This window comes from Cicer arietinum, chromosome 6, assembly GCF_000331145.2.
Source record: "Cicer arietinum cultivar CDC Frontier isolate Library 1 chromosome 6, Cicar.CDCFrontier_v2.0, whole genome shotgun sequence".
Taxonomy (NCBI): Eukaryota; Viridiplantae; Streptophyta; class Magnoliopsida; order Fabales; family Fabaceae; genus Cicer; species Cicer arietinum.
Window position 1 is genome coordinate 4204273 of NC_021165.2, and position 14029 is coordinate 4218301.

A 14029-nucleotide genomic window follows, 5' to 3' on the forward strand; every position below is an offset into this window, starting at 1 on the left:
CAGCAGGAGGTCATGATGCTTGCTACACTGAAGCATCCCAACATAGTTCGTTTCATAGGTGCATGCCGTAAGCCTATGGTGTGGTGCATTGTTACTGAGTATGCTAAAGGTGGATCAGTTCGGCAGTTCTTAACCAAGCGCCAAAACCGGTCCGTTCCTCTCAAACTAGCTGTCAAACAAGCCTTGGATGTTGCAAGAGGCATGGCATATGTTCATGGTCTGGGATTGATCCATAGGGACTTGAAATCTGACAACCTTTTGATTTTTGGTGACAAGTCAATCAAAATTGCTGACTTTGGAGTCGCCCGGATTGAGGTGCAAACTGAAGGAATGACCCCTGAGACTGGAACATACCGTTGGATGGCTCCGTAAGATTATTTAGCTTTCTGTCTCATTTGATATTGATTTAATATGTGCTTTCGCTTCATGTTTCTAAAATTATGTTTTGGACAAGTTCTTAATTATCATTAACTTTCCCAAAAAAATACATTTATTGAAGAAAAGTTAGGTATAATTTTAAATGCTCCCAACAAACTATGGATCCTTTTCCCCCTAGGATCAACATCATGATTTCTTTATTCATAATTAGTTGTCTGTGATTGCAAACAGAAATGCCACACACTGCTGAAATAGTCCTTGTGCCGTATTCTTTTTTGGTTTGGTGATTGCTGTCGTATGGATCTGAACCTGATTAACATAATTTCACTCTGTGCTTGTATCTGTAATGCAATTGTTGTGTACAGACCTTTGAAGATGCTTCCCTGTGATCTGGTGGTCACGGGATATACTCTTTGCAATATTCACTCAGTTATAGGCATACCATATGGCTATATACATTGGACCCTCCCCAGACCTCACAATGGTGGATGCTTCATGCATTGACCTTGGGCTGAAGCCTCTCAGTGTACAGCCTGCAATGTCATAGTAGCATTATGAAATGCGAACACCCTGATTGATCATGGGATGATATACTGTTTTGATAATGATTTATAATTGATGATTTTAACAGATAGTTTTAGTAATTATTTTGTGCTCTATTTTGCTAAGAATTGGGATCATTATTTAGTTTCTTTATAGTGATCGTGATGGGTTATAGCAGAAAATTAGAAGACCCATGAATTACAATAACGATGATTCTTTTTCTGGAGATTTGGTGGAAGGAGATGGATTCTTTTTCTTTTTTGAAACTTGAAATCTTTTTCTGATAATTTTGTCAACTCTTGGGCTTGCCCACAGGATTTGCAGGAGTAAGAAAAGAAAAATGTTTTCATGGTTTACTTTATATACGCCATTCTATGTATTTTTTTGTATGTTTCAAGGAAAAGGCTGGATTTTTGTGTGTAACTTTGTACCTTTGATAGCCCTTGGTAGTTAAGTTGAACACAACTTGTTGCATTTAAAAAATTAGAACAAAAAACTGTCATTAGGTTAAAAAGTGGTGCATTTTTTCCCAATTTTGTTGTGCCAATGCTATCTAACATATGCATAGTTAGGATTGATTTAATCGGTTCTATTTGGTGCTCTTCAAAGGAGCAACACTCAGTAAATTTCCTTGTTAGGCACTTTCTTTTATTGTAATACTATTCTTCTAGTTAATGAAAGACGACATTGGCTTTCTTGATTAAGTTGGTACTCAATAACTGTGCAGATATTTATGCAATTAATTTTAGTACACATGATTAAAATATATATGGGCGGCTCATTTTATTAATTAACTGTAAAATCCACTTGATGATTTATCATATTTATTAGCTAATTAGATCTAACTTTTTAAAATGCTGAAATTCATAACTGGCTTTAACTAATTCATGTTTTCTAAAAGATTGTTTTCATGTATTAAGATATTATTTACTGATCTGTGCAGAGAGATGATCCAACATAGGCCTTACACACAGAAGGTGGATGTATATAGCTTTGGGATTGTCCTGTGGGAACTCATCACAGGTATGCTTCCATTTCAGAACATGACAGCAGTACAGGCAGCATTTGCAGTTGTCAACAGAAATGTTCGTCCAATCTTGCCCAATGAATGTTTGCCTATTCTCCGTGAGATAATGACAAGATGCTGGGATCCCAACCCTGATGTCAGGCCACCATTTACTGAAATTGTAGCTATGCTTGAAAATGCCGAGATCGAGGTCATTACCACAGTTCGGAAGGCCAGGTTTAGGTGTTGCATAACTCAACCAATGACTGCGGAGTGATGATCCTGGTAAAAGCATATGAAAAAAAGAAAGTTATAAAACATAGACTGGAAAATATGGGGGCAAGATGAGACTCTGACTATATAATAGCTTTGTTTATTTTGTGTGTTTTATTTCTTTCTTCTGAAGGAAAAATGAAAATATTGTCTGAAGACCTTTTATTTATTTGGTTTCTGTTTACTGAACGTCTTTTGAATTAGTAAAGAGATGATGTATGTTATACTTGCATGTATTACAGTTATGTATAGCTTCTGAGGGCAAGATGGATTTAACATCATTGTCGAAATTTGTTGTTGTGTATGAAAGTGGGTTGCACTACAATTATCCTGCCGGGGATTGACATACTCCCGGAGTTGGTTCATCGTTGCGGAACTTAAAATTCGGATAGTGAAATAATTTTTTTGAGTCATCAAAATTTGATCACAGCCTAAAATTACAAAAGAAAAATCTGAATTCTTAATTAAAGGTAACATATATTAGGCTGAAAGGGGTTGTGATTGGTTCACAATAATGTCAGGGAAAATGTAGTGTTATGTTTAATATCAGCAACAAAAGCTATATGGTATTTATGATTTCATGCCTGCAGATAGATTACATCATCGCATAACTTCAAGGTGTTCAACTGCCGATACCAATCTACATACATTCTCAGATTATATTTGGTTTCATTTTTGTAGATAACAATTAATTTGAACAACTGCTCTATTCATTAGTTTCTTTTAGTAACATTGCATTTTTTTTTTAATTCGAGATCTAGTGTATTTTCAATCAAAGATTAATGTTGTGGCGATGTTGGTTAATTAATAGATTTTAAATGTATCATTGCATTATAAATCTAAACATCTCTATCTTTTTTTAATAATTTACACAATAGCTAAAGTATATTAAATTTATTAATAGATGCAGACTAATTAAGTATAATTTATAATCAACAGTTTCACAGAATTATGGTATCTTCTTATCTGAGTAATAAAATTAACATTGATTCGATTTATCAATGAAGTCCATGCCTTTAAAATACAAAATTAGGCAATAAGATAGAAATGTAGAGTCAATGAAACAAAACATCTGAAAAAATTAATCTCTAAGAGGGAAAAAAATATATAATAGAAACAGAAAGTTGCAATAAATAAAAAAAACCTATCTACTAGTTATGATTATCTTTAGCTTCACCAGTCCAGTATGTCTTTTCAGCAACAAGAATCTTTTCTGGGTTAAAGGGTCCATTTTCATGATCCATTATGTTGCTCTTCCATTTCATTGCATCAGTAACGCTTTTAATCTTTGTGAGAAGCTCTACTCCTTCTCTGAATACCACAGTACCTTCTGGCCTCAAGATTCTGTCCATCTCCAATAGTATAACAGTAATGTTGCACCTTCCACACATAATAGTTAACCAGGTCAAAAACATATAATATACAATTATATCATTTAAGTCACCAAAATTGTAAGTTCAGACAATATGGCCATTAAAATTAATAAAGAGTTCCTTGTCAAAAATATAAGTAAATTATACTACCGATATATTAAGTTAACTTTATACTGACATTTAAAGAAAAAATACTATTTTTCTATGTCACATCACTGACTTAATACCCTTATAAAAGTAGGACATTGATTATGCATATCATTTAAATTCATTTACAAAATTTCAAAATGACCCATTTGATCACATTAGTTCATTCAAGACAATTTTAAAGACAAAATGGACCGACTCATAAAAATTAATGTGATCTAGAATTTTCAATTTCAACTTTCAAGAACCATTTTGATATTTCATTGATTTAAAAGAGTAGACCACACTTCGGATACAATTTTATGGACTAAACGGATGAATCACTGGTCATAATACAAAATTACTAAAGCTAAAGAGTTAGATATAATGTGGAAATACTCACCTATCTTGATACATGCCAAAAACACCACCTGCATGAATGAGATCATATGTTCTTGGATAAGTTGAGAAAGCTTCACACCAATCATGATAAGTACCAATGAAACCTCGTTCATAAATAGCACCTAAAGTGTCATGAGCTGAATTTGAAGGAACAACATTCATAACCCAAACTGGATATTTCAATAAGGCTGCTGCAAATCCACCAAGATAAGCATTCATATCAATAATGTTTCTATATCTTCCTTGACCAATAGGTGTAATATGCTTGTAATGTGCCATCCTATCCTTCCATAATTCATTATCCTTTTGAAATTTCTCTGCATTGATGTTTGGTATTGAACCACTACTAATTCTTGGAGGCACTGTAAATGCACGTTTTGGCCATTTTTCTAGTTCCCCTCCAGCTACTTTGCTTGAGCTGCCAACTTCTGGTAATGGTGTTATGCACTTTTCCATATTTTGGTACCTTTTTAAATGCAAATGAAACAAAGAAAATGATATCAGAATCACTTAAAAATTTGCCAAAAATGTGTTACTTTCCCATAATTATTACAATTATTGGTATATAAGAGAGAGAAAAAAAAAACTACGTTTTAATATGGTAAATTAGACAGGAGTATTTTTATAATGAAATCATTAATGCACTTGGAATTTTAAAAAAAAAAGGTCTTATATTAAAGAATAGTAAAATCTCAAAAGTGAATCTTATAATAAAAGACCAGAGAATAATAATTATAAAAATGACAAAACTTAACTACAACTCTTTAAGATCTGTATGTCTTGTTCCTCATTAAATATATTAAAATTGTCATACTTGAATACTCACAGTTGTAGTATGGTGCTGCACCTGTAGGGACCATTAGATTTAGAGGAAGAAATTTTTTTCCCTAAACCAAATTGTTCTTAGAATTGCAGCACCTAAAAGATCCAATTTTGTATCTCAAAGAATGCATCATGCATTTGTTTAATGCTAAAAAATGTCTCTTTGTGTGAGTAACAGTACTATAAGTTCTCTAACCAAGTTTTATTCTTAGTAGAAATGATATAAAAAAATACTTACCAAGCCATGTCAGGATTATCAGACTGGCAAATGTGTGGTGTTTTATAAACTTGTTTAGTTTGTGCACATTCAATGTGATTTTTAGGCTTTTGCCAAATGGAAAGGTCATCTTTTTCAACAACTTTCTTCCAACATATGCTTTTGGCAACTTCCTCAATTGAATCTTGCTCTTGCTTCAAATCCTCTTGTGTCCTTTCCCAACCCCTCCAGTATTTCTTCCATCTAATTGGTGGGCCAGATAGAATCCAATAGCCACCTGGCCTTAGAACTCTATCCACTTCAATCAAATACATTCCATCTGTGACATGGAAATTAGAGTCTTTATTAACAACCAGCAAAACTGCAAAGCTTTTATTATTAGTTTTAATTGAAAATTGTAATATCTGTTAACATAGTCTATGATTTTTAGAAAATAGTAAATACATTTTTGAAATTGTAATATGTCATTCAAAATGATTCTTTTGTTAACTTATAATATTAAAGACTATGACATGACATGTTCACTAACCATATCGCATTTCAGGTTGATTCCACGTAAATGATAACCTACTATGGACTAATTTTCTATTTGGTCATTTAGAGACAAATTTTTGTTAGTAAGTGCAATTATGTATAGAGTAATTACTGAGGAATCAGACCATAAAAAACTTATGTTTCATAAGTAAATTAGTCTCTAATCTAGTGACCTTGATGTGAAATCAACATGAAGGGATCGTATATTCAGTTAATGTGTCACATTAAGTAGTGGTAAAAGTTAATAGATGAACTAGTTTAAATGACATTTTATAATTCCATTAATTATTAACCAATTCGCAAAAATTAGGAATTTTTTAACCGATACTAACAATTTCGAGAACCAATTTATCAACATTGAAAGAATGATTAATGCCTTAATTATGCATATACTTAATTTACTACTTGTATAATTAATTGTCTCTTAATTTCAGAAACTTTCCAAATTGTATAGCCAATAAAAGTAGTAAGAGAAGTGTGAATACCAACCATATTTGTTCCATGGTATGAGGCAGCGAGAACAATGAGCCATATCAAATGCTCTAGCTGGATAAGGAAGCCTCTGTGAAGCCATGATGCCAATCATAGCAGGAACACCTCTCTCCAATGCAAATTGAACCTGAGCTTCATGTGTATCTCTTGGTGCAAATGACATTGCTATGATGTCCCTTTTCAAAAGATAAGCACCCCAACTTGCTACCTTTATAATTAATTATATGCACATTAAGGTATATACACTGTTAGCAACATATACATAATCCTAGTATTTAATGTAAAAAAACATAGAAACATAGACATATATTTATATAAATGAAGATAGAGTATAAAGATAAACTTACACCACAGCCTGTATCAATTGCAGTTCTGATATTACCACTAGTAAGAGGAATAAGCTCATTAATATCATCAATATAAGCATCAGCTCCACGAGGAAACATAGTACCACCACCAGGGAATCTAAATCTATCACCTTCAACTTGAATCCAATTTTGAATAGCTTTTTCAATACTAAGTTCCTTGTGTGGAATATTATCATACCAAGCATAATCTCTACTTTGTGGCCATTTAAAAGGTGTCTTATACTTAGGTGGAGCAGGTACAAGACAAAACAAAAGCTCTTCTTTTGTAGGACAGTGTCTCTCCCTATATTTCAACATGTTTCTATCAAATTTTCTACCTCTAGCTGGATCTTGACATGGTGTGTATTCACTATATGTCATGTCACATGGTGGAAATTCTTGTAACCCTCCTTGATTGTTTATCTCAAGTGAATGATGACTTGCAAAATCTAAATTTGAGGAAGAACCTTTGTTTGATTGAGTTGATCCAATGTTACAATCAACTTTTGAGTATGCCTCAGATTGGTTAATAGGTGTTGGTGTATTTTTCCATGCACCCATTACATAGGATAAAATACATAGCCCACTTACACCTAAAATCCATGTTAGTCTATTTCTCTTTGATTCAAGTTGACTATAATGCTTTGGTGATCCATTGTAATCCTTGGGCATTTTCTCTAAGTTTTTACCCCTTGATCACAAATTTTCAAATAAAATAATCATATTAGTTTATGTTCGCATTGGTTTCAAATTGATTAAACTGCTAACACGTTACTCACTCCGTAGCAAAATACATAAACAAAAACTAAAATGTATATTTACTTGGTCTATGTTTATAAATTAGACCAAATATATAAAGCTAAAACTAGTTGAAATATTAACACACAAACACACATATTTGTTATCATGATGGCAATAAATTCCTAACCATATTATGCTATCTGCCTAAAAAATTATTGAAATAGTTTGATATAGGTGAAATGAAAGAACAAAGGTTATAGTAACAATTATTAGATTTTTTTTTCTCTATTTTATTGCATCATTGTTTCTTTATTGAAATTGAATCTTCTGTAGCTGATTTTATGGTGCAACAAATTATAGTATAAAGTCGACTGCACCATAAAATTGACCTCATAAAGTATTTTATTCTTTCGTCGATTTTTAAACTTTTGTTACACTCATTTTACATTGTAATGTTATATTACAAGTAAATTTAGGAAAAAGGTAAAAGTTTTTTTTAATTGAAATTTGTATTAGATATTCTACTATTTGAATGTAATCTTCCTCAAATAACTGAAATTGTATTATTCTATTGTGTTTGAATTATATCAATCAAACATGTTAGGTTTTAAAATCAACAACATCATAAATACAAATTACCAATTAAGAGAAGAGCAAAGAAAGAACAATTAATGTGATGATATAAAAGGAAATAAATTAAAGAAATGTGAATATTGTTGACATACCAGAGATGGTGAGTATGGAGCAGAGTGAAAGAATGTGACAAAATTGATTAAGAAGAAAAATGGATAAAAAGAATAATAGGTATAGACAAAAAAGGAAGGTGTGGTTTGTTTAATGCTATATTTTGCATCTTGCTTTGTTCCCTAACTTCATGTTCATCCAAAGACATGAAGGAAGTTGTGGCTTATGAAAATAAATAGCGTTAAGTTGGATTTAGTCAAACAAACCTATTTGTAAATAATATTGATCCTATAAAAAGAGACATATTAGCCTTTAATTACTCTTCCCAAAAGCTGTGACATTGCCTCTTCCCGCAATAATTGATATATTAGTCACATAAATAATAAATAACACAAACTCTATGTTGATATAATACATCACCACTCTAAATATTTTCAATGAATAAGTGACCAAGGAAAATGTAACAACACTAGGGTTTATTATTTTGAAAAATTTTGTTTTTTGTTTAAATTTGTAAAACTACAACTGTTGGTAAACTATTTTTTATTTTAATTTTTTAGAATTTGTGGAATTATTGTGGCTGCACAATGCAACAATTGTAAAGGTTGCAGGATGAAAATTGCGAGTGCTTCTCACAAGTGCATTGTGAATCTAGCAGGGAGATAAATACACAAATTTGTTTAGTATTATTTATTAAAAAAAATAATAAGAGACTCTTTTGAAATATATAATTGTTTATATTTTTAAAACAATAAAAATATCAAAAGAGTTACATTATGTATCCAACATAGGATGTTGGTTTTTTAATCAAAATAACAATGATCCTTTTGCTTATAGTAGTGTTAGAAGATAGAATTGTCAAAATGAATTGGGATCAGCAAATGAAGCAGTAAAAGGACAACTTAAAATTTCGACTCAACTCATTTAGTTCATTATAAAAATAATTAAAGTAATTTTCTTTTTTAAAAACGAATCAATTTTCTTTATTTTTTTTCTAGTCATCGAAAAAAAAATTATCCATCTTAATTTCTCTAGCCAGGTCAATTCACTTAAAAAATTTAAAAAATTAAAAACTTAAAATCACCAAATCAAGGGGGAAAAACAACTAAAAATTTAATTCGTTATACGTGTTGGAAGGATTGCCACCTCTAATGTGATATTACCTATCGTCCACTTTGTTTGGTTTTTCATTTACCACTTTAAATGTAGATTTATAATAGAAATGTGGGTTGACCTTATTTATGTTTGAATTTTCTTAAAAATTAATTCTACAAAATTAATTTTGTTCCAAATCTATTTTTAGTTAAAAGTAAAATAATGACTACTTTTAAATTGTCTATTTCACGTTTAGCATTATAAAAAAGCTTCTCACTCATTTCGTCATTAACCGCAAAATACACAAACTATAAAATTCACATTACAATAAGATATATATTATTTTAGTAAATACACATTTAAAAGTATATTTGATTATATAATCCAAACAAATTTCATGTTATAAAATGACATTTATAAAAAAAAAATATTCAAATATAAATGACATTAGAGAAAACTTAATTTTAATTAAAAATACTTTTATAAAATAAAATTTACTATAAATATATTCTCATACGTAAATCGAAATACATATGTTTGAAAAATATATATTTTTTACTATAAATAAAATATTGAATATTTTTTGTCAATAATAGTATTTTTTTTTAAAAGATGTCAGTTCCACTGATTAATTTTCACTGTTACAGTAGTCGAAATCAGAATTAGAGGATTCTACTCTGGATTCGCACACATAAACATGTCACTTCAAGACACATGAAAAAATAATTTTACTCTTTTAACCATTTATAATAAGTTTCAAAATTTATAGTTTAGGAAGTTTCAAATTTTTGAAATTTTCAAAAGTTTCAAATTTTTGAAATAAGAATTACATTTCAAAATCTGAAAATTTTCGAAATAAGGATTACATTTAAAATTTTTAAAAAGTTTCAAAAGTATTTAAATCTAGAATGCTTTGAAAGTTTCTAAATCTAGAAAGCTTCGAAAGTTTTCAAATATAGAAAGTTTCGAAATTTTCTTATTTCGAATGTTTTGAATTGTTTGAAAGTTTTGAAAATTCTGAAAATTGTCATTTTGAAAGTTTTGAATATTTTAAAAATAGAGGTGAAAAAATAAAAAGTTAAAAATATTGAAGATTTTATAAATGGTTAAAAGGGCAAAATTTTATTTTCACGTTGATTGGAGGTGACAACTTTAGGAGAATTCTACCCCGCACCCTACATCTAAACTTGTCACCCCCTCAATCAACGTGAAAATATAATTTTGCCCTTTATAAAACATACAACTTTTTTTAACTTCTCATTTTTTCAACCCTCTTTTCAAAATATTCAAAGTTTCAAAATGACAATTTTCGAAATTTTGAAACTTTCAAAACTTTCGAAATAGGAAAATTTCGAAACTTTCAAAACTTTCCAAATTTTCGAAATCTTCGAATTGTTCAAAAGTTTTGAAAATTATGGGAATTGTCATTTCAAAACTTTGGAAACTTTCGAATATTTTGGAAATAAAGGTGCAAAAATGAGAAGTTAAAAAATTTGAAGATTTTATAAAGGACAAAATTATATTTTCACGTTGATTAAGGGGGTGACAGATTTAGACGTGGGAGTGCATGTTAGAATACTCTTAGATGTGAGAATGTATGGTAGAATTCTCTCCGAATTAATATTTGTAGCACATTATAAAATCAATCGGGGCACATATATGTAATAACCCACTTCAGTATTCTTTTTTTTTTTTAAATTTACTTTATACCCCTATTTTTATATTTATACTCCCACAAATTTATGAAAATGTCAAAAATACCTTTATTTTAATTTTTTTATTTATTATTTTATCAAATTCAAAATCACTTTTTTTTTTACTATTTTATCATTTTTGGAGTCAATAAAAAAGATTTTAAATTTCGATGATATAAAATACAATATTAAATCTTAACTTCAGATAATATATTAAAAACAGATGAATAAAATTGGAGGGACATATAAATATTTTCCATTATTTTATGATGAGAGATGACATTTGTCTTTTGATAGACCAGTTGTGACAACCTAAACACACATCAAATTCAAAGACAGAGAAAGTAGCCAACCTTTTTTGACTTTAAAAAGCAGCTTCCACACGCACACACATTTAAATCCAAAATTTATTACTATGATTTTTGACCAAGTTAAATTTGTCCTTTTATAAATAGAATAATCTAAAATAAAAAAGCGCGTTGGCCAATGGAATAAATTAAATTTACAATAAGCTTATTGGAATAAGCATCTCTATCTTCTAACTTTTCCTTCGACAGCTGGTTGCAAGTATTAGCAAATAAATCTTCATATCTTTTGAAGAACATAAGAAGCTTCCATCTATTGATGAATTCAGCTGAGGCAATTGAAAGTAAAGAAACTGCAAATCCAAACATGGAAGACAAGAAAAGAGCAACAAGAAGGAAAAACTGCAGTTTTGCATGTAGCATTCATCAACATGGTAAGTCAACTTTTCAATTTTTTTTTTAAATTAACACATTAAAGACCCGTTTATTACAAATTATAAAAAAGTGACTTTTAAATTTGTTCAATAATTTTTATTTTATTTTTAAGTATGTTTCAGATTCTTTTTTTAAAAACGAAGTTGTTGTGGTTACTCACCGTAACAATTTTTTTTTCTCAAAATTAATTAATTATAAAAATTGAATTTTATGCAGATATATTAAAATGGCTTTAAAGCAATTTTTTTTATAAAAAAAGTAGTTATTTTCAAAAATAAGTTGTAATAAACAGACTCTTAATACAACAACAAAACTTGAATTGACAACTAAAGTTAGAGAGCAAAAAATGAATTATATTCTCAATTCTCTAGTCATAGAATTTAGTAACAAAATTAGAATTTAATTTTAGATACATTTTACAATATGTGAAATATGGTATTGCAGTAAAATTGGGTCCTAAACTATCTGAGACTCTAAAGGGTAAGATGAGTTTGGGTGCAAGGATAATACAAGAAGGTGGAAGAGGAAACATTTTCAAACATATTTTTGGTATGCAAGAAGGAGAGAAATTGTTGAAAGCTTCACAATGCTATTTATACACAACAGCTGGTCCTATTGCTGGAGTTCTCTTTATTTCCACCAAAAAGGTTACATTTTGTAGTGAAAGACCAATAAGCTATTCTTCTCCAGAAGCCCAAGAGTCGGTTAAGGTACCTTATAAGGTAATTTATTGTTCAATCCAAATTCTAATAATTAATTTTAATCCTTTAGACTGCAACTTTAACGTATAAAATTTCCATTAGTTTTTGTAATCTCATTTGTTATATTGATTATTATGTTATCAAGAATTTAATTAACTAGGAGCATGTTATTGTTATGCAGGTTTTGATACCAATTGGGAAGATAAAAGAAGTCAATGAAGGGCAGAATGTGAATGAGAAAAAACAAAAGTATATAGAAATTGTCACTAAGGATGATTCTGAATTTTGGTTTATGGGATTCTTACGATATGAGAAAGCTTTTAGGAATCTTGAGAAAGCTATTTCTATGTCTATTTAGTCTCACTGTACATTGTTTAATTTTTCTTATGTTTGAGATGTACTTAGGTGTTTGACATAATTAAGGACAAGTTTTGTTTTGTAAATGAGATTTTTCATGCCAAGTTAATATAATTATAGTTGTCGACTTGTCGTTCAATTCTCAATGTTGGATTTCAATTGAAGTACTTTACGAACCAAAATTCATTCATTAACATTTTATCCTGTTTGGAAAGAGAACAAAGAAACACATTTCAAGATGTATATTAAATCTCGGTTAGCATATATATAAAAATATATTGATATGCCAACAAAATAAGAAAAATGGATTATCTTCCCACCCCTCATTTTTATAGAAATACAATTTTACCCTTTTAACTAAATACAATTTTAAAATATTCGAAAGTTTTAAAAAATTCGAAATAACAATTTTCAGAATTTTTAAAATATTTAAAACTTCTGAAATAGGAAACTCTAGAAATTTTGAACTTTTTCGGAAGTTTCAAATTTTTGAAATAAGGATTACATTTCGAAAATTTGGAAAGTTTCGAATATTTCCAGATCTGAAAAATTTCGAAAGTTTTGAATTGTTCCAAAGTTTCGAAAATTCTAGAATTTTCTATTTCGGAAGTTTCAAAAGTTTTGAAAATTCTAAAATTTTATATTATGAAAGTTTCGAAATTTTAAAAAATTCTGAAATTTTCTATATCGGAAGTTTCGAAAGTTTCAAAAATTCTAAAATTTTCTATTTTAGAAGTTTCGAAATTTCCGAAATTTTCTATTTCGAAACTTTCAAATTGATCAAAAGTTTCGAAATTTTTGAAAAATACATTTCGAAAGTTTTTTAGATTTATTAAAAGTTTCGAAATTTTTGATCAATTATTGAAAAATACTTTTCGAAAGTTTTTTAGATTTATTAAAAGTTTCGAAAATGTCAAAATATTCTGAAAAATTACGTTTAGAAACTTTCATATTTATCAAAAGCTTCGAAAATGTAAAAAAAAATCACTTTTTTATATTTCGAAAATTTGAAAATTTTAAAAGTTTCGAAAAATGAAATGAATAATGGAGTGATTAATTTTTTAAGGGACAAATTGGTATTTTCATTTGGAATGGGGTGTGGGAAGTTAAAATGGGGGGTGCATGGTACGTTTCTCTTACTTTTTTTTTCTCAAAACCCAATAAGGATATTAGGTGTTTTCTCTTACTCATCTCCACCTATATTCAACTCATATAAAAATACAATTTTGTCTTTTTAATTATCTATAAAAATCTCAGTTTTTTTACCTCTCATTTTTTTACTCTCTTTTTCGAACATATAGAGAAACTCTCATTTTTTTACTTTCTCTTTTGATAATTTAGAGAAATCTAGAAAAATCATTGTAACTTTTGAATCTTTCAAAATATTCGAAATAAAAAAATAAGTGATATTTCAAAAATTTCGAAACTTTCAACCAATCTAAAAGTTTCAAAATATAATTTTTTTAGATTGTTGGTATTATTCGTACTATCGCCAAAGGTCTTG

The 14029-nt window shown here is 29.1% G+C and overlaps 3 protein-coding genes across 3 annotated transcripts in view; 2 read left to right on the forward strand and 1 right to left on the reverse strand.

Annotated features, from left to right (window-relative positions):
• The window catches only part of LOC101509094 (serine/threonine-protein kinase STY13-like), a 4844-nt gene extending 2354 nt beyond the window's left edge, over window positions 1-2490 (forward strand). The window contains exons 3-4 of the mRNA XM_004503509.4: window positions 1-368; window positions 1865-2490. Coding sequence (XP_004503566.1) covers window positions 1-368; window positions 1865-2204 — 708 coding nt within the window. The 3' untranslated portion in view covers window positions 2205-2490. The remainder of the gene's footprint in view (window positions 369-1864) is intronic.
• Window positions 2491-3170: 680 nt separating this feature from the next.
• On the reverse strand, window positions 3171-8157 carry LOC101508776 (probable methyltransferase PMT18). The gene is made up of 6 exons (XM_004503508.4): window positions 7980-8157; window positions 6514-7204; window positions 6164-6374; window positions 5162-5459; window positions 4103-4567; window positions 3171-3580 (listed from the first exon to the last, which is right to left on the reverse strand). Exons 2-6 carry the CDS (start codon window positions 7183-7185, stop codon window positions 3352-3354), a joined length of 1875 nt encoding a protein of 624 aa, XP_004503565.1. The 5' UTR covers window positions 7186-7204; window positions 7980-8157; the 3' UTR covers window positions 3171-3351.
• A 3056-nt stretch (window positions 8158-11213) lies between these two features.
• Window positions 11214-12664, forward strand: LOC101509419 (putative GEM-like protein 8). The gene is made up of 3 exons (XM_004503510.4): window positions 11214-11466; window positions 11912-12189; window positions 12350-12664. The coding sequence occupies exons 1-3, from the start codon at window positions 11352-11354 to the stop codon at window positions 12524-12526; spliced, it is 570 nt and encodes a 189-aa protein (XP_004503567.1). The 5' UTR covers window positions 11214-11351; the 3' UTR covers window positions 12527-12664.
• The last annotated feature ends 1365 nt before the right edge of the window (window positions 12665-14029 follow it).